The sequence below is a fragment of the Calonectris borealis genome, chromosome 7, assembly GCF_964195595.1.
Source record: "Calonectris borealis chromosome 7, bCalBor7.hap1.2, whole genome shotgun sequence".
Lineage (NCBI taxonomy): Eukaryota > Metazoa > Chordata > Aves > Procellariiformes > Procellariidae > Calonectris > Calonectris borealis.
Genome location: NC_134318.1, coordinates 22,039,379 through 22,062,922, shown reverse-complemented (window position 1 = coordinate 22,062,922; position 23,544 = coordinate 22,039,379). Strand labels below are relative to the sequence as shown.

Sequence of the window (23,544 nt, the reverse complement as noted above, 5' to 3'; positions counted from 1 at the left end):
GGGGTGATTTGGGCTGTTTTATTAAGAGTTATGTCTCTGCATCTCTGGAGCCTAAACACCATTGAAAATCCAGCCCACATCCTTCAGGAATTTAATGCTGTCTGGTTTGTACTTGGAAAGAGGGAGAAGAAATCATGCTTTCCTCCGTTTGCAACTAGCATTTGGTTTCTCACTTTCAAATGATGAGATCTAAGTGGGGGACTTAGTATTTTGGCATCTGTCAGAAGGAAAAAGCAGCCAAGGCAGAGTCTTCTCTACACACCAGGAATTCAGAGAAACTCGGGGAAGGATGAGTACAAGTTTTAGTTCCATTGGGAGAAAGAAAAATGTCAGCAGCCCTGCCAGCAGTGCCAGTGGGGTCTCCAGGTCCTGCCTTCCCCTGCAGCCAACCGCCCCACTGCTGTGGGGTGGCTGGTCTCACCTCCGGATAAACGGTCTCTGGGCAGAGGCAGGCCTGCAGGCGAGCTGTGTGCGGGGCCGGGTGTGCTCCGTTCCCCCAGGGCAGGATTGCTGTAACCACTGCTTTTTGGATCTGTGGGTGTTGACAGCTCTGTCTGTGCCACCGATAGCGGCTGTGGCATGTGCTGGTGTGACACACTTTAAACCCAGGCTGACCTCCAAAGAGAGAGGCTCCTTGCCCACGCTGCTCGTGTTAATCTCCTTGAGCAAGTGTAATTGGAGGATGTCTCAGTGATCCAGTGTATCATTTTTTTTCCCCCTTATTGAAGTGATTTTAGTAGGCCGTGGGTAGTAAATGTATTCAACCAAAAGCAGGATGAATGAAACCCCTTTTAAAGTGCATAGTGTGCTCTCCTGCCGTGTCTGGGTTGCTGGTCTGTGGGGGAAGTGCCTGAGCATCCTGGCACCCCGGGAAGAAAGCAAACAGCCGGGGACTGAGCAAAGGGCTGCCAGCGTCCCTGCGGTGGTGCTGGTGTGATGCGCAACGAACCTCGCCTGCTTCTTGCAGCAGGAGGGGATTTGAAGGGGGCTGTCTCACCTGGAGCATCACTTTCTCCTGCCGCGAGGGCAGGGCACCTTTTGCCTGTCCTCCCCGTGGCCTCGGACTCCTTCTTGTGTCCTCCCTCTCCTAACCAGCTCTCCTCGCCCTTGTTTCAGGGCTGCCTGAGGATGCGTCGCCCCTTGACCCGGCCATCATCTCAGGGGTGCCGGGAACCTGCCTCACCATCCCCCTGCCACCTTGCCGGGCTCTGGACCTGACGCTTCCGTGCCCTCCTCCGGCAGGATGGCCCAGGCGGGGGGACCCGTCCGCTTCCACCCCGAGGAGGGCTGCGCCGCCTCGCCCCCACCGTTTGCCCGCGGGGTGGACCGGAGGCCCTGGCTGGTGGGGGGGAGCCCCGAGGCCGGGAGGCACAGCCCCCCACGCTGCCTCACCCCCAACCTCAACGCCGGCCGCCTCCACCTCCTGCGCAAGGGCCTGGCTCCCGACGCCCGCCACTGCCCCCTCGGCCTCTACAACAGCACCGGCTCCTTGGCCCGCAAGCTGGTGGAGGCGGCTGCCTTCGGCAACGGGAGCTGCCCGGGCGCAGGGCGGCTGACGGCCCCCTGCACCCCGCGGCGGGGCCAGCCCAGCCCGGCGCTCTCCTCCCCGGGCAGCCGCAGCCCGCTGGTGGCAGCGGCCCTGGAGGGACACAGCTCTGTCGTCACCTTCCGCTTCATCGAGAAGGCCAGCGTGCAGACCCTGGGCAGCCTGCCGCCCCCCCAGCCCCATCGGGACAATGGTCCCCGCAGCCTCAGCCGCAGCCTGGAGCTCGGTGGGGATGTGGGGTCCCCCCAGCCCCAGCCTCTGCCCCTGCCCCAGCAGCGGCTCCTGCGCACGCTGAAGCTGGAGGCCTCTGCATCCGACCCGCTCCTGGCCGGGGGCAGGACCCTGGGGGGGATGCATCCCTGTGGGAAGGACCCCCACACCCTCGACGCCGACTGCCTCTGCCGCTCCCTCACCAACGGGCTGCTGGAGGACTTCCCTGCCTTTGCCAGGAGCCCCCCGAAGCCGGAGCCCCGACCCCAGGTAGGTGCTGGGGTGCCCCCATGCCGGGCATGGGCTCTGCCCCAGGGTCCACCACCCACTCACCGCTTTCCCCTCTGCAGGGTAGCGCATGGCCGTACCCCCGGCAGAGCTCGGCCCATGCCCAGCGTATCGCCAGGGCCAAGTGGGAATTCTTCTACGGCTCCTTGGATGCCCCAAAGACAGGTAAGAAGTTGGGGGGGGGATGCCCTTGGCCAGATTGACCTCTCCTTTGCAAGTCTGAATCGCTGCCGGGACTCCCCCTGGGACTGCCCATCCCTCGGGACTTGTTGGTGCCCACCGGACAGCCGAGATCCCCCCAAGATCGGCCAATCTATGTCCTCCTGGGGCCAGGTCCTGCATGCACCAGCCTCCCCGCAGAGTCCCCTGTGGCCGTCCAAAGCGTCGTGCAAAGGGGGTGATGCAGAGCCCTGACCCCTGGCAGACCCCAGCTGCCTCTGCAGAAGGGCTTCGGGGTTCGGATGGGGGCTCAGGGCTGGCTGCGGGTGCACTAGCACCCTGTCTCTGCCTCTCCCACCCTTTTTCCTTCTGGCTCCCCTTCTCCGTTCCCCGTCACATGTGTGACCCCACTCTCGCTGTGCGCGTGATGCCACAGGAGTGGCTCCCCAGCACTCCCTGGCGCAGCTCCCCACGGCTCTGAGTGCTCGGGGCTCCTTTGCAGGCTCCTCTGCCCCTGATTCCGCTCCCCTGGCCGAGCCCCCCCAGAAGCCCGTCCACCCGCTGCCCGCTGAGCCGCCGGGGTCGATGCCCGAGCACAGCCTGAGCCATGTGGAGGTGGAGATAGAGACGTCTCCTCTGGGCGGCCAGAAGCCCGGCGCCTGCGAGACTGGGATTATAAGGAGGACGGTGAAGTACTCCGAGACAGACCTGGACACCGTGCCACTGAGGTGCTATCGCGAAACCAACATCGACGATATCCTGGCCGAGAAGGAGGAGGTGGATTCGGCAATTGAGAGCCAGAAGGACAGCGAGAGCAACCCAAGCTTTGGGGGCACCCCAGGCAGGAGGAACAGCACACCGGAGGAGCCCCCCGCCCTGGGCACCGGCTGTCTGAAGGACGGGGTGCGGGACGGGGACGTGGATGAGGACGATGAGGTGTTTGAGGCAACAAGGAAGGAGAACAGGGAAAGGTGAGGCTCTCTGTGTGAGGGCAAAAAGCTCCTCTCGCCCTCCTTATTATCCCCTGCATGGCAAAATGGGCTCTGCCGAAAGAGTGTCTGAGCTGGTAGCCCCATCCAAGCTCTGCATTGGCGTCGGATGGGGTCCTGGATCGCGGGGCTGGAAGGGGACCCTCACCACCCCATGGGAAGCGTGGGGCAGCACTGGTGATCCAGCCCCGGGCGCTGTGCCGTGGGCCCTGCTCCCCTGGGGTGAGCCCTGCAGCTCAGGTCACCCGTCTGAGCCGAGGCTTCCCGGCACGAGTCCTGCCAGGTTAATTACGTCCTGCCATGGTGCTGCCAGGCGTTGGCACCCAAGCCCAGGCTGTGTCCTGGAGCTGCTGTGTGCTGGCAAGCGCTGCCAGGCTGCCCTCCCCTCTGCAGATGGCTGGGCTTCGGCGGCGGGAGCGGTCCCTTTTGCTTGGCCTCAGTAGGTATTTGCCATGTTTGGGAAAGAGTGGGGGATGCGCTGGGCTGGAAAAAGCCCTTTCGTGTGTGGCAAAACACCCTTTGCTGGGAGGCTGATGGAGGGCACTGGCAATTAGGACCTGCAGGAGATGGCGTTTTGGCCTGGCGGCACGAGTATCTGCCTGTGAAGTGTCCTCTGGAGTGGTGGTTTGACCATGAGGAGTGACAGGCATCATCCGCCTGCCCCAGGAGGCATCGGGAGGGGAAGGAGCTCCAGAGCACTGTGCGGGAAAGGCGCCTGGAGGGGAAAGCCCCTGGCAGGGAGCGGGAGATGCCTGCGCAGGCAGTGGCAGCAACGGGCATCTCCTGACGTGTATCGGCAAAGTGTCTGGGGTGAGATGAGGGGGCTCAGCATCATCAGCAAGTGCTCCGCAGGAGTAGGGAGAGGTCTGGCCTGGGAAGTGCAAAGCCGGGGTGGTGCCTGGGGTGCCGTGTGGCAGCAGGCACCCACCTAGCTGTGCAAAAGGCAGGCAGGGAGCATTTAGGTGGAAGAAAAGGAAAAGAGAGGGTTTGATGGCGGCGTTGGAAAAGATAATGAAAAAATAACCCCCAGTGGTGCCTCTGTACTGGGAAGGAGAAGCACGAAAGTGTTGGGCTGATGGGGAGGGAAGGTGTATGTCTCGAGGGGAGCTGGGCTCCTGCCAGGTTGTCCAGCCCTTGCATCTCTAGTGGAGGGGACGGATACATTCCTCCTGCCACCAGACCTGTCTTTAAAAACTTTGGGTTCTAGAGAAAAGCTGAAAATAAGCCATTTTTTATGTATTTTTTCCAAATGAATATTGATGGAAGTTTTGAGTAAGGTGTAAAGTTATTATCACTGCAAGCAAGTTCTTCAAGTTACTGTAATAATTATCTTGCATAGTGATATTTTATTTCCAAATATGTATTAGGCCACTACAAGTCTTATAAACTGTAAGCCTAGACCTGCTTTTCGCCCTCTGAGACACCTTACTGTAGCTCTCCAGAGAATGCTGGAAAGCTTGGATGTGTCCTTAAATGCATTGTTGCCCTTAAAGATGGTGCTCCCGGTAAAATTAACGATGTGTAAATAGGGGCGTTGTGTTCATTTTACATGGCTTCTTTGTAGACCAGTGGCTCTTTTGATTTGCAGCCCCCTGAATGTTCCCCAGGTAGGTGCAGACCCTGCAGGCAGTGTCTTGAAATTCGCGAGCCTCAAAGGGGGAGCTTGTTTAGTCCCTGCATCGCAGCCCTAGGTTTTTGCTTACGCACTGTTTCTGAGCATTGCAGCTGCAGTCCTCCTCCCTGTTTACCAATCACCAGTATTGATGTTTTCTACGTCAAGCTTTCTGCTTTGCCTGCTCACAGGAGGGGTGATGCTGGGGTGATTAAGAAGCCCCCCAGGCTCCCCGGAGCGGGCACCGTTCTGCTGCTGCAGGAGCTGCTGTACCCCAGGCCTGGACCGGTAGCTAGGAAGGACAAGCCGTAGCAAATTACTGAAGCACCTTTGGATGCTGATTTGCAGCATTTAGACACGTAAATCCCTCTGAAAATCTAGCCTTAAAGGTTTAGCACCCTCTGCGAGGGGGATTTTGGCTTGGTACTATCTTGTTGTCCTTCATATTCTGGCCAAAGGGCATCTTCTTTGGTCATTTACCCTCCCAAAATAAGAGAGCGTGCTAACCACTGGTTGGACATTGGGCTAAAAAAACACCAAATCAACTGAGACATGGAAAGCAATGGAAGAAACAGTGTCTTCTTCCAGCAAATCTGCTCCCTGAATATATTTAGAGTCAGATCTACCGACTCTAATGACTAGTCTAAGCCTTTACTGTCTTTATTCCCATTAGTCCTGGAGAGCCGAGACCTGCTAGCGAGAGCGGGCTCAATTCCCTTCCTCCCCCAGAATCGGCAGATATGCTGGCTAAGCTGGAGGCAGGGCCTGGCTTGGCCCGCAGCACCGGTGCCTTGGGCTGATAGGAGAGAAGAGGCTTTGCTGGGGGGTGCCCCACTCCCCTGAGAGCACGGAGGGCTGGCGGGAGGCAGAAACGCCCTTTCTCCCTGCAAGCAGAGCAGCCTCGCCCAGGAAAACCCTTGGATCTGCTGCCCGGGGAACCTTTCCAGAGCTTTTGTGCTCCCTGCCTGGCGGAGAGAAAAATAGCTGCAGGGCAAGCCTTGTTGGGGATTGAAAAACAGTTACAGCCCCAATTTCATCAAATGCTTAAGCATAGCTTAGCCTGCCTTAGTAGCCACAAGCCTCGATGTGTTGTGCTGAGGCTGAGCCTCTGTCCCAGAGCCCAACGTGGCCACAGAGCCGCAGCTCAGGGTGATGCTCCTGCATCCCGCAGGCTCCCGCTGGCGAGGCTGGAGAGGGGACGCTAGGGGGGACGCCAGCAGGCACCTGCCGATGAGCGGGGGGAGACGCCTCCAGCTCATGGGGGAGGACTTGGGGCAGCGTGACCCCAGTGTGATGGCGTGGACGGGCAGCCGGTGGGGAATTGCAGTGCCCGTGGTCAGCACCTACAGCTGAGCACGGGTTGGAATGGGACACTGAGCCCTAAAAGCGGGCAGCTGCTGAGCTGGAGGAGATGTGCGAAGGAGCGCAGGGGAGTGCAAGGAGCCGCTGGGGCTGGTCCGCAGAAGAGCTTTGTTCAGAGAGGAATAAAGCGAGGGGCTGCTGGGTGGTGCTGTACGGCCTCACTTTCTTTGGGCTGAGCTGGGATCCCCCCACAATGCCTGCTGAGCCCCTGCAGGCAGGAGGAGTGGGGCATGGCTGGGGCAGTCAGGGGTCTGGAGGGTCACAGGAGCATTTGGCAGAGAGAGAAAACCGCTGAGGGCCTGAGGAGAGAGATTTCCCCCCCTTCTCTCATCTCGTCTGGGATGGCACGGCTCTGCAGCACCAGGCAGGGAGAATGGGATGAGCCCCTTCCCCTCCATCAGCTGTCAGACGCAGCTGCTGAAGCCCAGTTGCTCAGACCCCTGCGGTCCCCACGGGCAGACCTTCGCCTGAACTGCTGCTGGCTTTGGTGCTGATGTGCAATGCAGCACGGCCATCAGCTCCCGGGATCCGCTTCCCCTCCATACCCACCTGGCCCTCTTCCAAGGAAGCCTCACCACCTCTCCCGCCCCAGCTCAAGGCTGGAAACCTATTTGCTTTCCTGCTGCCTGTCGCCCTTGCGCAGATGCTCGATTACAGCCTCTGCGTCTCCTCCCCTCCTCTGCTCCTCCTAGCTGCATTTGTCTGGTTTGGTGACATTCGGTGACCCTTCCTGGGGGGGCTGGAGTGGGGCACGGGGGGCGGCAGCTGGGGAGTGATGAAGCGTCTAGGTCCAAGCAGGAGTGGTGTGTGCAGGCAGCATTGTGCCCATGCTGCTGCAATCAGATCCTTCTGGAGCTGAACGAATTTGCGCTTGATATTTTGGGGTGGAGAGATTGCTTCCAGAGCTCAGATGGTGTGGACAAAACCAGCTGTGTTTTTTCTGTGGCTTGGTGGCAATATATACTTGACCACAAGAATGAGCCCAACTCCCTCTCCCGGGAAAAAGGTCCCTTCCATCTATTGCTGTTGTCCTCCCTGGCACGGCCTGTTGCCCTTCTTATGGATTCGAGGTGCAAAATGAAGTCAGCAGTGTTAGCTCAGTTTGGTAGCGCACAGCCGGTGGTAAGGACAGTGAATGCACATTTGCATCTGTAAAGCTCATCTGCAGATGTTAAAGAGGTCTCTTTCGCCTCGTCCTCGCCAGAAAGCCACCCTGGAGGTGGCTGCTCCTGGGGCTCCGGCGGGAATGGCAAGAGCGTTGAGCAGTGCTGCACAGCCAGGGAAACAGTGGTGGATGGGCGAGAGCAGCCTCCATCCTGCCTCGCTTACCTGCGTCTGGCTTAGCTGCGCTCCCCTTGAAGCCAGCCGGCACTCTGGGGGAGTCAAGCTGCCAGCTCTTGGCCTGCTGAAGTAATTAGGGTGAGATTTTTGAGCGGTATGTGAAGGCTAATGAATGAAAATCATTTGGTGCTTGTAACAGCAACGCATCTTCTGAGCCCTCTGTACGAAGCTGTTTGTTCATAACAAATGTTATGACAAGCTGGAGCAGTTCCTCTCCTTTAATCAGAGGAGAGAGTGGCATAACAAGTGCTTTTCTGTGGCTTTAATAAAATGATAGCGGCTTATGAGTAAAGTAGGCTTTTAGGGCTGTGTTTATGCTTGTACGGCTGAAGCATTGATGTTCCCGGAGTTGGAAATGTCCCTGTTGTCACGTGCTCAGACGGATGGGCAGGCTGCACTTCACCTCATTTACAGGACAAAACACTCAGGGCTTGAGGGTTTAGAAATTCCTGTGTTGGGTTGAACCCGGACCTGCGTTGGGGACAGGCTGGGCCTTCCTGCAGGGCTGATCCCTGACAAGATGGTGAGCCAGGACCAAGCCTGGCCTGTAGGATACGGGCCAGCTCAGGTCCCCGAGTCCAGAGCTGGGTTTGAGGCTCCCTCTGTACTGCCTGGGGAAACCTGGGGCTGAGCATCTCCTTGTGCTGGCTCCCAGACATCTCCTGGCACCAGCCAGCAGACCTTGCGGGTGGGTGTTGGTCATGCTCTGAGCGTGGTGCTCAGTGACCACGGTGCTGCGTTCATGGAGGAAGGTGTTGCGCTGTCCTGAGCAGCTCCAGGAGGAGCCTTCTAGGTGCCAGGAGCTCTGAGGGCTCATGGAAAATTCAGCCACTTCCAGATTTGGTTGGAAATGGAGCTGAACCACATCTTGCTTCTGGTGCTTGAGCCCTTTATTGGATCTAAGCTCAAGTCGAGTGACTGGGAGCAGTAGCCATCTCATAAGCTTCTTATGAGGATGAGCCACTAAAGGAACAAAAGTCTGTGGCACATTAAAGGAGAAGCATATGTCCGGAGGGAGGCCAGCCCAGTCCCTCCTCCCATGATGTCTTGGGCAGGCGAGGCATTTCCTTGGAGGTCTACAGATGTTCAGAGGAGATTTCTGCCCTCCCCAGTTTCCTTCTGGAGCAGCGCGTGGGCTTTTGTTTTGGGGCTTTGATCCCTTGCTCTTCAGTGACTAGTTCTTCTCACTTTCTTTTCCTTTAGGATCATGGACCGAGACACACAGGGTATGCTCAAGTCTCCAGTGCCCTTTCTCCTAGGGCACAGCCTCTCCAAGGATGGCATGGACTCTTTCAGCAAGCATTTTGAGAGCATCATGGAGTCCCATCGAGCAAAAGGCACGTCTTACACCAGCCTGGACTCCATTGACATCCTCTCCTCCCCAGCCCGCACCCACGGGACCTTTTTTACTTTTGATGTCCCAACCCTCACCCCAGAAATACAGGGACAGATCCGAGACAGCGCCAAGCTGATCGAGGAGAACTTTGCTCCTCTGGCTCACTTGGAGCCAGACTCTGGGACCAGTTCGGCCACAGATGCCCCCTGGACGGAGAGGGAGGAGGAGCGGGGGAGACGAAGGAAGGGTGCTCGGCACAGCCCTTGCCGCTCAGAGGACAGCTTTGGTACTCCCTTGGCCTCCAACATGAGGTGAGTGACCAAAGTCGCTTGCTGTCCAGCTGAGCCACCAAGGCTCGGTGTGGAGTCTAACCCTGTGCGGCGTGTTTTGCAGCCAGAGCCTAATCTGTGTTGCTGGGGAAGAGGGGAAGGGTCAGGACTGGGTGTGCTGGATTTTCTGTGAAGTGGCCGATCAGGCCAGTGATCACCATGGTGCTGTGGTAGGCGTGTTGGTGGGACTACATCTCCTTTTTCATCTTTGCCAGCTTTGTTGGTGCTGGAGGGCTCTGAGGTTTCCTTCAGCCTAGCAAGCAGGAAGTCCCAGGACTTCAATCCCGTGGTGGTTCCTGTTGCAGGACAGTCCAGCAACCGTGGTGGCTGTGCGGAGAGGCCAGTCAGAAGTTGAGTACCAGTAGAAATTCAACAGCCTTTCCCTCCTGGAGGCCAAGACTTCCTGATACTGCTGCGTCCCTCACCATCTGAGTAGCAGCCTCCTGTTTCTTGAGGGCAGGAGTCCCATGGTCTTGTACCTATTGTCCTGGCCTCATGAACCTCCTCAGCCTTGTGTATGTTGGGAGATGATGGGCAGAGATGAGCACAGCCCACCGGAGGCTCCCTTTACATTGCTCCAAGCCTGCCTGCACCCGGGCTCAGGATGGCTGCCCCATGCCTGGGGACATCCCTGGTGGAGTGGGCTGGGGGAGCTCAGTCCCACCACTTTCAACCTGTCCCTATGTGAGACCATGTCCAGGCTGAGACACTACCTTCCTGCACTCCATCTCCCTCCAGCAAGGTTTTGGGCTGAGGCACTTGTAATGTGGCAGGTTGGCAGGCCACATCTTTTCCCTTTTCCAGGGTACACTCATCTGGAGTGTCGTCAGGTCCAGTCTGGATGTCAGGTCTGGTCCAGTGGTTCAGCTGCAGAGCTGGTGGCTATCTCAGCCATGCCAGCGCTGACTTTCCTGTTTGCATTGCCTCCCTGCAAGGTCTCTCTGCCCAGTGACCTTTTGTGCAATGCCAGAGCCTCCTGAATCCCTCATCGACTTTCTAGGCTTTGGTCTTTTCCACACCAAACTTTTTTGGGTTTGGTCTTTTCCAGACTGTCACTTCTGGTTGCAGCCTGCACCATCCTCATAGGCTCGGCTTGGGGTGGCCAGGTGGGGATCTGAGCTCTGTGTCCTCTCTGGTGTCTGCAGTCAAGAGAGGAGAGCGGGGTATCGCATCTGCTCTGTGGTTCCTGGATCACTCCAAGGGCATTTTGGGGCAGAGAGGCACCGGGTTAGGCCTTCCCTTTCTTTGCAACACTGAAGCCAGGGACATGGTGGCACAGAGGCAAGGTTTGTGCAGTAAAACTGGTAATGTCTGAGAGGCACGAGGCAGCAAAGGGTGGCAGTATCCAGCCATGATCAATGCTCTCTGCAGGAAGAATTGGCTTCCTATTCCTCTGCCAAGGCAAGGGACCGAAACAGAGCACCCTGCAGAAACCGAGAGGACAGTGTCTGACTTACCGTCCACAGGGTGCCATCGTACCACAGCAACACCGCTGCAGGGGCACGGGGAGGTGCGAGGGTGCAGAGACACAGCTGGCAGCAATAAAGTGGCTTAGCAGAGGTTTTTCCTCACCGGTTTATAGTCAGTGGAGCACAGAACGTGCTGGCAGTGCCAAAGACACCGTGGCGCTGCCCTCGCCTCCTCGCTCAGGTTTCAGAGCAGCACTGGGCTGCGGCACAGGCCGTGGAGGGGTGTTGTGTTCCCCCCCGCCAAACTGCCCTGGATCTTTGCTGAGCCTCTTGTCATCTCCTCTTCCAGCCCTCACAAGCAGGAGTACCTCTGCTTTGGTGGCAGGGGAGCGCAGGGGAAACCCAGCTGCAGCCCTCACTGCACTCCCTGGCCCGGGGACCCCGAGGCTTGGGCTTTCCATAGCACCAACCTCGCCTTCTGTTACACATGCACACAGAGTCCCAAGCAACTACTTTCCTCATTTAGAAACGATTCCCGTTGTTATCGGTAGGTGCCTGCGCAGCTCTTTTAGTCCCGTTCAGGCCCCGTTTTTTGCCCGTCTCCTGGGCTGCGGATGATGTTCAGACCCACCGTGCTGCCCCGCAGCAGTGAGCAGGTGCCCTGGCTCCAGCAGTGGCCTGAAGCGGAGGCTGCGGGAAAGACGGTGAGGAATGAGGCGTGGGGGAGCAGTGCCCTGCCGCAGGCCCCCGACAGGCAGCAGCCCAGCTCTCTGCTCCCCGGCATGGAGCCAGCCTCCCCTTGCAGCCCCCGTGGGCGATGGCAGACAGGGAGGCAGGTGTGGTTGGGATCTGGTGTCTTGTGCGGTGGAGAGGAGTGGAGATTGGGACTGGCAGCATGAGCTAGACTGGGAAGCCGGGGAGGCATGGGGTACCAGGGGCTGAGACAGCTCATCATCTGCAGGGTCAGTCCTCGGGCAGCAGGGCCTTCGGGCAAGGGAGGGGTGCAAGAAGTTTCCTCTTTCCCCATCACTTGTACTACCAACTTTCTAGACTCTGAGTGGAGCTGACCATGAAGCTGAAGCTTCCCAAGTAATTTGAAGAAGAAGTGTCTGGGCTGGTTGCTCAAAGGTTCCCATGAGCTGGAGTCAGCGGCTCCTGGTGCCTGGCAGGGCTGATTTGCTTGAGTGGGGAGTATCCTTGTGACACCCCTATTAAGGGGTCTTTAATGGAAATTGCTGGGGAAAGGAGCTCAGGAACCTCTGCAGCAATCGTAATGCAACATCACCTGTGCCACCGGGGCCAGAGCAGGGGATTTGCCACCACCTATGGTCAGAAGCAGTACAGACTGACTGCCACCAGCTCAGGTGGACTGGGGATCCCGGGCAGGGGGGCTCTGCGGTGGAGGCTGTGCTTTATGCTGGCTGTTGGCCTCAGGGTTGGCAGAGGTGACCTTGGGGCTGCAGGGCTTTGGCGTGAGGGGTGACTGGTGATGAACGCCAGTGGGTATAGACCTGTGTATGCTGCCCTGCAGCCGTCTGTCTTGTGCCCCCGAAACCTTTGATGTTATTTGTTGCAATGGTCGAGGTCTGGATGGCCCTGCAGCCTGTGACTTTCCATCTCTCTCGGTGGCAGGAGCAGCCAAGCTGGTGATGCCCCCTGCATTGCTGGGGAGACTTGGTGTCCCCGGCAGCTGGTGGACTTGGTTCACGCAGCCTCGCGGCTCATGCCAAGGCTCTGGTGTCCCTTAGCACACGATAGTCTGAGACCACACTTTTATCTTGACCTTGTGCATGGGAAGAGTGCCTAAGTGCAGACGTGGCGAGGCCTCCCCGGGCGCTAGGATGCCTCCGCCTCCTCCAGTGGCCTTGGCTAAAAGGGAGGGAGCCGTGGCCGAACAGCAAGGGTCCCAGTGCGGGACCCTCCTCCCCACCCCTCCACAGCGGGACACCCCACGGTGGCACCCCCAGTGTGTGAGTAGGTTATCGCCCTGTTTGGGTGGGAGGTGAAGGTGTGCAGGTCCCCCGCTCTTGCTGGGCAGAGGGCTGCAGTTAAAGCAGTCTGTCCCCAGGCTGTGATGGTGACCCGCAGAGCACGTGTAGGGGCAGAGCCCTCCAGGGCTGGTGGGGTCTCTCTGGGGCTGGCGGAGCTGGGTGGGGGCAGATGGGGTGCTGGTGAGGTGGCGGGGTAGGAGCCGGGGTAGCCCTGGGAACTGCAGGGAGGTCGCTCCTGCGGTGGCAACCAGGCTTTTGCAATTGCAGATCCAAATCCCTGGGCTTTGCCGTGCTGCCGGGTGCGAGCAGGAGCCGCCTCGCCTGCCGCAATCCCATACACAGGCAGCCGGGGGCTGCCGGCCCCACAGGCAGGATGGGGTGTAAACAACAAATTGCATCTCCCTGGGGGCGCAAGCCCCCTGAAATCCAGCTGCCCATCTTCCCTTGCCCGTCCCCCTCCTCCGGAGGCAGCCTTGGCCCCGGGCGCAGCTATGCCGGTCCCTGAGCAGTGCCAGTGGAGGGAGGGGATGTGACTTGCCCCCCGTGCCACCCCCGTGAGAGGCGAGCGAGGCAGGCTCTGCCGGCACCTGAATCGGGGGCATCGCCTGAGGTGGGACAGAAAGAAGGTCAGGCAGGAGAAGCAGCAGCAAAGGGGCGGGCCTGCAAACCGCCTGGTGAAAAGGGCCAGATACCACAGTGAGGGGCAGCATGCCTGGAGCCTCGCTAGAGGGAGAGCTGAGCCCTGGAGCTGCGGCTGCGTGGGAGGACCGGGGAGCCCGTAGGGCTGGCAGCCGCCCCAGGCGGAGGATGCGCCGGGAGTGAAACCTTCTTCCCTGCCAGATCGTGGCTGCTGGCGTGTGCTGGAGCGCCGGGGCCCTGCCAATAAGCTCCGCTGTGTTTCTTTATAAGGTCCCTTTTGTTACTGCAGCAGTCGGTGAACCGGTGGCCCCCGCCCCCTTCCCGAGGCCAGCGCAGGTCTGTCAGCTGGCCTGAGCTCCCAGTTCGCACTGGGCAGACTGGTGAGATGATGCCCTGAGGGCTGTGCCCAGTTTGGGGCTCCATGGGTGGGTTTGCGGTGTCATATGGGAGGGTGGGGGGAGAGGGCTGAGCAGAGAAAGGAGGGCAACGAGGAAAGGATGGAGATAGGGAAAGGGAGGGATGGTGTAGGATGAGAGCACAGGAGGGGGACAAGGCTGGGGCGCAGGATCAAGAGGTCTCCCCACAAGCATTGGCACGGCAAGAAATGAGGCACAAGCCTCGAGGGGGATTTTCCCCCAGGCATTTCCATGTCAAGCCATGAAGGGCAGCACAGGATGGGGTGGCAATGCTGGGGGCTGGGTTGGGTGCTCCACAGCATAGAGGATGGGAGCAGCAGGCAGGGTCCCAGGGCTGGTGGGGCTGCCCACAGAGGTACAGGCAGCGGCACATCCCCGTGGGATGCAGCCCCTCATGTCAGGCATTAGTTCCAGCCCCTGGGTCTGACCCAGAGCCCCTAGGTTGGACTTTGCCCGAGGGTCTGAGAGACCCAGGTTTCCCTGCGCTGACCCCATGGCATCTGTATCGCTGAAGGAGAAGACAACCCTCCACCCAGCAGGTGAGTAACTGGATTTTAAGGCTCTCAGCTGGCTCCAGAAATTGTTTGGTGGAATTGCAGGGTCAGGCTCTGTCCTCTGCAGGAGCGGTTGTGCCCCCACAAGAGGGGCTGGTGGGATGGAGTGACGGAGGACAGGCAGGCATCTCCGGAGAGGGCTGGTGCTGCAGGGCGGCTCTGGAAGTCTGCAGAGAAACAGGACTGAGGAGGGGCACAGCTGGCCAAAGTTCAGTCCTACCTGGATCTGGCAACAGTAACGCTGGGGGGTGCCGCTGACGGGTGCCTGAGGACCAGGTTGGACTCCAGAGCTGCCAGACAGCAGGACTAGCCCTGGCTGTGGTTGGAGGCTGGCCTGGCTGACCTTCAAGTGTCCTCCCAGCCCTAACTTCGATTCTGTGATGAACGAACCAGCCCAGATCTTGGCTGTCATAAATCAAAGTCGCTCCACTGAGACCTATGGAGGGAGCTGCATTTATTTAGCTCAGCCAAAGATCCGGTCTGGTACATTCTTAGCAGCAATATTAGGCAGGCTGGGCTCAATCGGCAGAAGCATTGTGTGTGGGGCATCAGGAATCAAGGGCAGAGTGCTGCTCTGCCCCATGCACGTGTCCCTCACGGACTCGGACCACGCTCCCTGCCCTGTCCCTTCATGGTGAGGATGCAAACTCCTGTGGGGAGCAAGTGGCACTTAGATTGTGGTTGGAGGTTTTGAGTTTCCTACAGTAGGTATCTCACCTGGAAATGTGTCAGGCAGGACCTGGACAACCCAGGAGCTCAGCTGAGCACCCCCAGCTGAAAGCAATAGCTACCCGGCCCAGCCTGTCCCCAGGGATGTCTCTCCTTCCCAGCTCCTGGGGAGCGGGGCGTTGGTGCAAGAAGGGTCTCACCATGCAGATACAGTGTGGGAAGGGTCCCACCATGCAGATACATCCCTGCTGGCAGCCGGGAGCTGGAGGTCAGCCCTCTGGGGCAGGCTTTGCTGAGCTAGTGCCTTATTGCTGCCCCACATCCAGGAGAGAATATTTGCTCCTGGTTGCTGACAGCCATGGAGAGAACTTGGTGCCGGGCAAGCCCAGTTTGTGGTAGCAAGGTGGAGAGGACATCAGGGTTCCTGCAGTGACCCAGTGCATTGCAGCCAGGGAAGGTGCTGTGGTCTCTCCTGCTGGGCTCTGGGCAGGCGGCCAGAGGAGGAATATTGGGGCGAGATGAAGATCCAGCTTCAGGAAAGGAGCGTTTGGCCCTGAGAAGGAACATTTGGGCCCTGGGGAAGCATCTGGCCCTGGAGAAGGAGTGTCTGTGGTGCGGTGGCCCCGAGCAGGACCACGGTCCCACAGCTGGTCCCCGGGGCTGGGATCAGAACCTGGTTCTCATGCTGAGCTGGGGTGGGAGGCGGTCGAGGAAGAGCCTCTGTCCTGGGGCAAGCCCTGAGCTGGATCACGTGCCTTCCTCACAGAGACCCCCAGAAGCACCTCGCTGCTGCCAACACAGGCGCTGGGGACCCAGGCTCTCTGGCAAACACCTCCGAGGTGGGAGGGGGACCTGTGCTCCTGACGACATGGGGCACGGCAGTGGCTGTCCTAGGCAGGCAGCAGGGAGAGGGATGAGCTAGCGCTGGGTCTGCTCGGGGATGACTCATTTCAGGCACGCTGAGGACACTCGCACAATACCAAATTTGATCTTTATTCCTTAAATGTGGGCCAGTTCTCGGGTTGAAAATGTATCTAATGTAAAAAATATTATCTCAGTGTTTCTTCAAGCCAAACTGAAATGTCACTTTAGAAAGTACACTAAAAAAAACCACCCTGAGACATTAGCTCATTGGCAAGAAAATTAGCATCACCTCAGTTGCCTCAGACATGGACATGTCTCTTTGCTCTGTTCTCCATTTGCTTGAGGATTGGGCTCTTGGTTTTCTCTCTTTAAGCTGCACGTTCTCCAAGCCAGCTGGGGCTTTGAGGGGTGACAGACGGGTGCCACGAATGGGGCACTCCCAGCCTATTGAGGCTGATGGTCCATATTTGACAGCATGAGAGTGCCTTGAGTGTTGGAAGAAAACCCGTTTCATGGCACGGCTGTGTAGTGCCTCATCCTGAGAGCAAGGTTATACTTTGCTGATGTAAAACCCCAAATCAATATGGGGACTTGGTGAAGGAGGGGAGAGTAGATCCCGCTGGTAGAGCTGCTTTGAGACCCAGGCTGTGATCCCTGCATGCACATTGCAAGAAGCAAGGCAAGGATTGCAGCCACAGGTTGGGAGCCTGCAGGGAGATACAGATGTTGAAGGACAAGAGAGGTTTTGTAAATGGCCCCATGCCTGGATGCTCAGCACTAGGTAGGAAAGCTGAGGACCACAGATTGGGAAGAGAGGTCATGGGAGGAGACTCAGAGCTCTAGGTTTGCCCCCGGAGGCTCCAGGAACTGGCCATGTGAGGGAGGACCGCCTCTCGGGCAGGACAGGCAAGGTCCAGAAAGGTATGGGGAGTTTTTAATGATGGTGGTTGAGAAGAATGAAAAGATCTTCAGAGGGTGACTGAGCAGCCGCTTGCTCTGGAGGCGCAGTTGGAGCGGTGGGGAGTGGTAGAGGGGTGGCTTTGAGTTTTGTAGCTCAGCCTGTCTGGAAAAACAGCCTTGGAGCTGCTGGGCTGGGAAGGGGACAGTGCCTGTGCCCCTGTGATAGCAGATAGAGTTTTAGAGAAAAATACAGTCACCACAACCCGTGGCTGGCAGGTGCCAGTTGCTGGGATGGATTCATCTCTGCTGCTGGGAAGCAAAGAGCCTGTAAGCCCTGTCCTTGGCTGAGGGCACAAGGAGCCACAGCGGGGCCGAGGTGTGTGCCCAGCGCTGGCACCCAGCCAGTTCTGCTGTTGGGCACTCCCTGGGGCGGCTTTGGCCCTGCCAGCCAGTGCAGCCACAGCCAGGCACAGCTGGAGGGCAGCGGGCACTAGAGCCCATGCCAGCGGCACCTTTGGATACAGCCACCCTATTTTGGGAGGAGGAGAGGTTTTAGGCAGCTGGGAGGGATGCCCACAGGACCGGGTGCGCTGGTGATGTGGATGGTGATGCTGGAAGTCTCCTGCCCAGCGCAGGTCCCCAGAGCAGGTGACTCAGAGCTGGTGGGCTCCAAGTGACCTTGTGGCCACTCTTGTGACTGCTCCCACCAGGGTGGCATGGGGTGATGGACAGGCTCCCTGGAGAGAGCTGGGGCCAAATGGGCACGACTCTGCCCTGGGCCACCCATCCGGGTCTTACCACAATCACCGCCTGGCACTGCCAAGCTCAGCGGTGGTTCAAGTCAAGTGCACCTTCCCAGGGACTCGCAGGGTGTCAGAGCCACTTTCACCAGGGAAGTGTCTGGCCCACAGGTTTGAGCGCAGAGCAGCTTCCCCTGCTGCATGCCAGCTGGGGATGCCGGGATGCCGGGAGGAAGGTGCCCAAGAGCCCCCCGAGGCACGGGGCAGCCTGTCAGTGCTGCGCAGGGCTCCCCAGGGACAGGCAGCGCTGAGCAGCAGGGAGGCTCGTCCTTCGTGGAAGAAGTGGAGCCTCAAGGAGATTGGCCTGGGTAATTGGCCCAGGAGAGCAGGCCTCTTAAAAGTCAATTAGAGACTTTTAAAAATAAATCAGACTGGAACATTGCGGGGGCTGCCAGAAAATTTGGGCGAGGTCAGAGTTGCTTAACGTTTGTTGTTGATTAGATTCAACCATTTTTTTCGTTGGGTTAACTTCTGCACTGCTGAGTCAGACTGCTTCGGGGGCTAAGCCAAGAGCGTCTCCTAATGTGGCCATTTAAGGCATGGTGGGCTGAGAGCTGATGGGCAGCCTGAAGAAGACAGTACACCCCGCTGAGCGCTGGGAGGCTGGGGGGGGTTTCCTTCGTCTTCACCCTCTCTGCCTCGGTTTTCCCTTCTGTGAAGTGCTTTGAAGTCGGTGGGTGGGAAGAGGCAAGCGAAAGAATTATAGTCGTCCTGTCTTGGGTAGAAAGTGCACTCAAGAGCAGCACGAGGAGTTTGTCCAGGTTAAAAAAATGAGTGCGGATTTGTAGGACAGCATGTGATGTGCACATGTTTCTGCTCCAAGTCTCTGCTACAGCTGAGCTTGGCAGAGCCTGAGCCCACACATGCAGTTTCACAGGCGCAGGGTGGGGGACTTCGGAGCAGTTGTCCTGTCTCTCCACATCCAGTTTGGACATGGGTTTGGGTGCCTTGGTCCTGTCATCAGTCACTGGATGACACCCCACCTCTCCTCCAGCCACACTGCCAAACCTTCCTTTAGCTCCCAGACCTGACCTCGGAGTGTCTCTAACCAGTGTTGCTCATCCTGGGTCCCAGCAGTGAGTAGCTGGTCTCCAAAGCAGAGTGAGGAACCTGCGTTTCTTGAAAAGCTGAACGAGGAGAGGATCTGTAGGCAGGCTAACGTGGAGTGGCCTTTCCTATTGCAGCGACCACCCACTGAGCCAGCTGGTTTCAGACTCGGACTCGGAGATGGACAGCGTGGAGCAGCTGGCCCTGGGCAGCACGGACACCCTCTCCAACGGGCACAAGGCTGACCTGGAGGCTGCCAAACGCCTGGCCAAGAGGCTCTACAACCTGGATGGCTTTAAAAAAGCAGATGTGGCCCGTCACTTGGGGAAGAAGTACGTGTGGGTATTCGCAAGGAACGGGTTCTGCAAGGGCCCCACCTGCACCCGCGGTGTACCCACAGCTGCTGCCCTTGCAGGGCACCAGGCTGGCAGAGAATAGCTGGCAGAACCCCAGAGCCCACTCCCCATCACTGGTACACCTGGCACAGATGTACCAGGTATTCCCTCTAAAGGTCTTAAAACCCAAGAGACATCCAGGTTTTGGTACCTTCCTACTATGACTGCATCTTGGATGCTTCAGTAAGGTATCGGGGCAGGGGGACGGCTAGCTGACCTCTCTCTTGGGCCCTTCCAGCTCTAGCTTCTCCAGTTTCTCTTACATGCCCAGTATTTCCATTGCATCTGTGCGTGACTCCTCTAAGTTTCATTGGAGTGTGGGGTGTCTCTATCCCCAGCATGCTTCCCACAGCCCTGGGGAGCTCCCAGCCTCCTGGCACCCACCCCACCCCTGTGTGCCTTTTGCTGTCCCCACGATCTGGTCGATCCGACTCTCGCTCCCCCCTTTTCTATTTCAGCAATGAGTTCAGCAAGATGGTGGCAGGGGAATATCTGAAGTTCTTCGTGTTCACGGGGATGAGCCTGGACCAGGCTCTCAGGTCAGAGCTGAGTGCATGTACATGTGTGCGTGTGTGGTGGCCACCCAAGTGGGGTCCTAGCAGACCATGCCCTCCACAGCTCCGCACCCGCACAGGGATCTGGGACCCCACGGCTCCCACTTGGAGATCCCCTTACCTCTTATATGGCAGGGGTTGGTCTCTCAGCCACAGAACTGCAAAAGAGCATCCCTGGTCTTAATGCACCAACCAGTGCAGTTGGGTGACAGTCAGGTTCACCTAGGACTGGCTTTCCAGGCCTTAAGCCCAGAGCCTCTTGGTGTCACCCCCACCTCCTTCCCTGGCGTAGTGCCCAGGGCTGGCTGTAGGTCTCTGCGATGTGCCGGCAGGATATGATGCTGTGGGCGTGGAGGGGAGTCCTGCAGTGGGTTGGGAGGGATGTGCGATGGCCGGGCTTCATCTGGCACACAGCGGGGTCTCTAGACCAGAAAGCACAGCTCCACTCCTGTCCAAGGTGGGTTGGGGAAGCTGCTAGTGGGCTTCAGGTGTGACCAATGCTGCTGCTGCTGCTTCTTCAGGTCCTTTCTAAAGGAGCTGGCCTTAATGGGAGAGACGCAAGAGCGAGAGCGAGTGCTGGCTCATTTTTCTCAGCGCTATTACGAGTGTAATCCCAACGCCATCTCTTCGGAGGGTAAGAAACCATGCGTGTCCGTGTATGCGTGTGTGTGTGTTTCAAGCGAGCCCATGCATTCGTCAACTCGGTGAAGGTGCTCAAACTGAAACCAGAGAGCAGGCTGAGAGCCTGTACTGACGCCTTAGGAGACAGCCCCAGTTACGGAGATGTCATTTCCCTCAAATGACAGATGCTTTAGATTTTTTTTTTTTAAAACAAACTGCTCTGGTTGGATCATGCATAATTAGGGCTCAACCCATCCTTAATTCTGACCTTGAGCAGATTAGCACAAGAGGCGAGAGAAGGCCCTCCTCACCAAATAGACCCCAGCTCTCAGACCCTCGGCTCAGGGAGTAGCCAGGTGAGAAAACTCGGGTGCCCGGCACCCGGGGCGGCACAGACACCTACTTTGTACTGTTTCACATCTTTGCTCCTCTCCTGTGTGCGTTCACGTGCTGGGTCTGCTCTGGGCTGGCTCTGGGGCAGGTGAGGTTTGGGCTGCCTGGCTGGCAGAGGGCTGTGCCGGTCCCACCTTGCCGTGCTAGGAGCTCTGCAGGATTAGCTGCAGCATCGCTGCCTGGCTGAAGGGGCTGCAGGCTTGGAATGGAGTTTGTACGCTCAGGTTTGGGACCAGCTTTAATTCAGTGGCCTCCTACCTACTCGCCCGCGTGCTGCCAGCACCACGCTGACTGCTGTGTGCTCCGCGTGCTGGGGTGGGAGGAGCGGGCTCGGGGCTGTCTTGGGGGCTCAGAGCCCCCGTGCCCTGCCTGACATGCTGAGGGGCTGGAGCACCAGCTGCGGGGCCGAGCCAGGGGCTCTAATTCCTGTCCTGTGCTTGTGCTTCAGACGGAGCCCACACACTCACCTGCGCCCTGATGCTGCTAAACACAGATCTGCATGGACATGTAAGTTCCCACTGCCATCGGCCCCGTCTGTCCCTGCACTGTCTGTCCCCACCACCCTGAACCGCAGGTATGGGACCCTGGACCCGGGAGGGCTGGTCACCTCTAATGTGTCTGGGGAGGAGAGAGGAGAAAGGCTGAGAGAGGGAGCTGGTGAAGGAGAGTGGGGCTTTGGAGGAGATGTGCTGAGCTGGAAGATGTGGAGGTGGGATGAGGACAGAGAGGAAAGTGGACAGGGAGAGAGGGTGGGAGTGGGACTCCAAAACTAGCTGCCATGGGAGTGGGTAGCACCCAACTTAGAAAAAGGAGGCTATTTAAAACTCCTGGAGTCTAGGCAAAGCTGGCAGCTTCCCCGCACCTTCCAGCAGCCTCCCTGAGACCTGGATGGTCCCTCACCCCCTGCAGAGGTGGGCAGTCTGTTCCTGGGCTGTGGGACCTGCTCCAGCCAGCACCGGCCCTCTGGCCCAAAGGTAACCCCCCGCATTTCTCTCCCCCTGGCTCCCCCAGAACATCGGGAAGAGAATGTCCTGCTCTGACTTCATTGGCAACTTGGAAGGGCTCAACGGAGGCACTGACTTCCCCAAGGAGCTGCTCAAGGTAAATTCGGTTGCTCTCCCTGGCCAGCCAAGCAGCAGGAGCAAAAGCGAGAGCTTTGGGTGGGATCACATGGATGACTATGTGGGATGCAATGAATGTGTCCATCTTCATGCAGGAATGGTGGTGGTCCTTTGGCCTGCAGCTTTCCTCCTGCCTTGCTGAGGGGAACATGGGCTGCCTCGTTCCCCCAGGAGGACAGCTCTCACTGTCCTGGGGGCCCTGATGCTCTCACTGCTCGTGCTCTGCCTGCATCGCAGGCAAGGGGGCATATGCAGGGCCAGCTTACTAGGTTTTTTTGCTGGGTGTAAGGCAGCGGGGGGAGGCTGCAGCACTGCAGCACAGCCCCGCGCAGCTCTGCCCGCAGCCCAGCAGCGGGGAGGCTGCTCTGCTAAAAATGGCCTGTTCCCTCTGCAGCTGCGGTGCTTCCCACCGCCGCTTTTCAGCCGCCTCTGTATGGGAGCCGTGCTGGGGAGGGGGAGCAAAAGGCAGTGCGAGGAACCACGTGTGGGGCAGGCTGCAGCTCCTCACCTGAAGCACCGCTCTGCTTCGGGGAGCCCCTGCCCATGCAAGGGGGAGTGGGGTCCCAGGGCGGGTGAGATGGGGAAAGCGCTGTCAGCCTGCGCTGGGGAAGGGCCCGGTGAGGAAAGGTGCCTGAAGGGGCTGTGCCTCTCCTGGGCAGCCTTTGCCAGGCTCAGCCAGAGAAGACACCCTCTCCCTTCTGACCCACTGCTTTCGGCTGCTTGGTGCATGGGTCCCCACACAGCCTCGAGGGGCAGAGAAATGGGGAAAGCCTCTCGCACTGCCCTCCCTGCGGCAACCTGCGCTAGTCCTGTTACCCCAGGTAGGATGCTGCCTCCTCGGCAGACCTGGCTGGCGGGCTGTGCCTGGGGACTGAGGCTCCTGTGCCAGTGTGCTGCACAGCTGGCTGGCTAATTTTAACCCTCCAGGAGCACATGCGTTTCTTAAGGGCAGTAGGGGAGGAGAAGGGCTGGCAGGCTTCAGAGGAGCTTCCCAAAGCTCAAGGCTGGGTCTTGGGCAGCTCCAACAGCACAGAAGAAGGATCCTGGGGGCTCTTTCAAGCTTGCCTGGGGAGATAGCGCAGGCTGCTGCCCCACAGGCTTCAGAGCTGGAGGTCTTGAGGTGGCCCCCACCCACAGCACTCGCCTCCAGGGAAACAAAGGACAACAGGGCAGGACCTAGGTGGCTGCAGGGGACACAAGGTCACCATCCCCTGTGACTCTGGCGATAGCATCAGGAATAGACCCACAGGGAGCCTGGGCTCTCCCCTCGTCTCTGGCTGCGGGGAGCCCCAAGACAAACGCAGCACAATGCCTGAGAGCAGGTGGCAGCTTGAGTCAGATGAGAACTTTATCTACTGCTAGATAATACATGTAAACAATCCCAGTTTTATGCAGAAGAAACAAAAACACTTCAAAGCTTGTGCTTTCACAGCTGAGCACCACGTCCCCCTCACTGGCAGCGCCTCGCTGTGCCCTGCTCAGCGCTGCTGCTGGAGCTAAGGCAGCGATGCCTTACTGGCACTCAGCTGCTGCTGCTGGAAGCCTTTTCCTCTGGCTCTGAAAGCTCCCCTGGAGAATCGTACTCCTCAGGCAGGGCTGCCCAGCTCTCCAACTTGGGTATCCTCCCCACCGGGGCAGGGAGCCATGCTGGGGATATAAGAACCCATATAATGCTGTGCCTGAGGATGCCCACATCTGCAGGCTTGGACCCAAACTCCTGTGGCCAAATGAAGGCAGTTGCCCACCCTGCAGGGAAGGAGGTGAAGCAGGACGTCCTGGAGCTGGTGGTATCTTGGTTAGCTCTTGAGATGTTGCTCTTCTCTTGTCAGTGTGATTTTAGCCCAGGCCCCCTGGGATTTCACTCACTGTTGCTGGTTGTCTGTTATATTTCAGATGTGGACTTGACCTTTACATGACTGATCGCTTCGCAGAGCCTTAGCTCTTCTCCATCTTCCTTACTCTTTTAGCTTAACCTTGTGCTTTGCTGGCTGGTAACAAC

The 23,544-nt window shown here is 58.5% G+C and overlaps 1 protein-coding gene across 1 annotated transcript in view; it reads left to right on the top strand.

Moving 5' to 3' along the window:
- Positions 1–1,243: 1,243 nt before the first annotated feature.
- PSD (pleckstrin and Sec7 domain containing) overlaps positions 1,244–23,544 on the top strand; it is a 35,273-nt gene continuing 12,972 nt past the window's right edge. The window contains exons 1-9 of the mRNA XM_075154511.1: positions 1,244–2,026; positions 2,107–2,209; positions 2,706–3,174; positions 8,711–9,154; positions 18,599–18,793; positions 19,315–19,395; positions 19,932–20,044; positions 20,873–20,931; positions 21,436–21,525. Of these exons, the coding sequence (XP_075010612.1) occupies positions 1,244–2,026; positions 2,107–2,209; positions 2,706–3,174; positions 8,711–9,154; positions 18,599–18,793; positions 19,315–19,395; positions 19,932–20,044; positions 20,873–20,931; positions 21,436–21,525 (2,337 nt within the window). The remainder of the gene's footprint in view (positions 2,027–2,106; positions 2,210–2,705; positions 3,175–8,710; positions 9,155–18,598; positions 18,794–19,314; positions 19,396–19,931; positions 20,045–20,872; positions 20,932–21,435; positions 21,526–23,544) is intronic.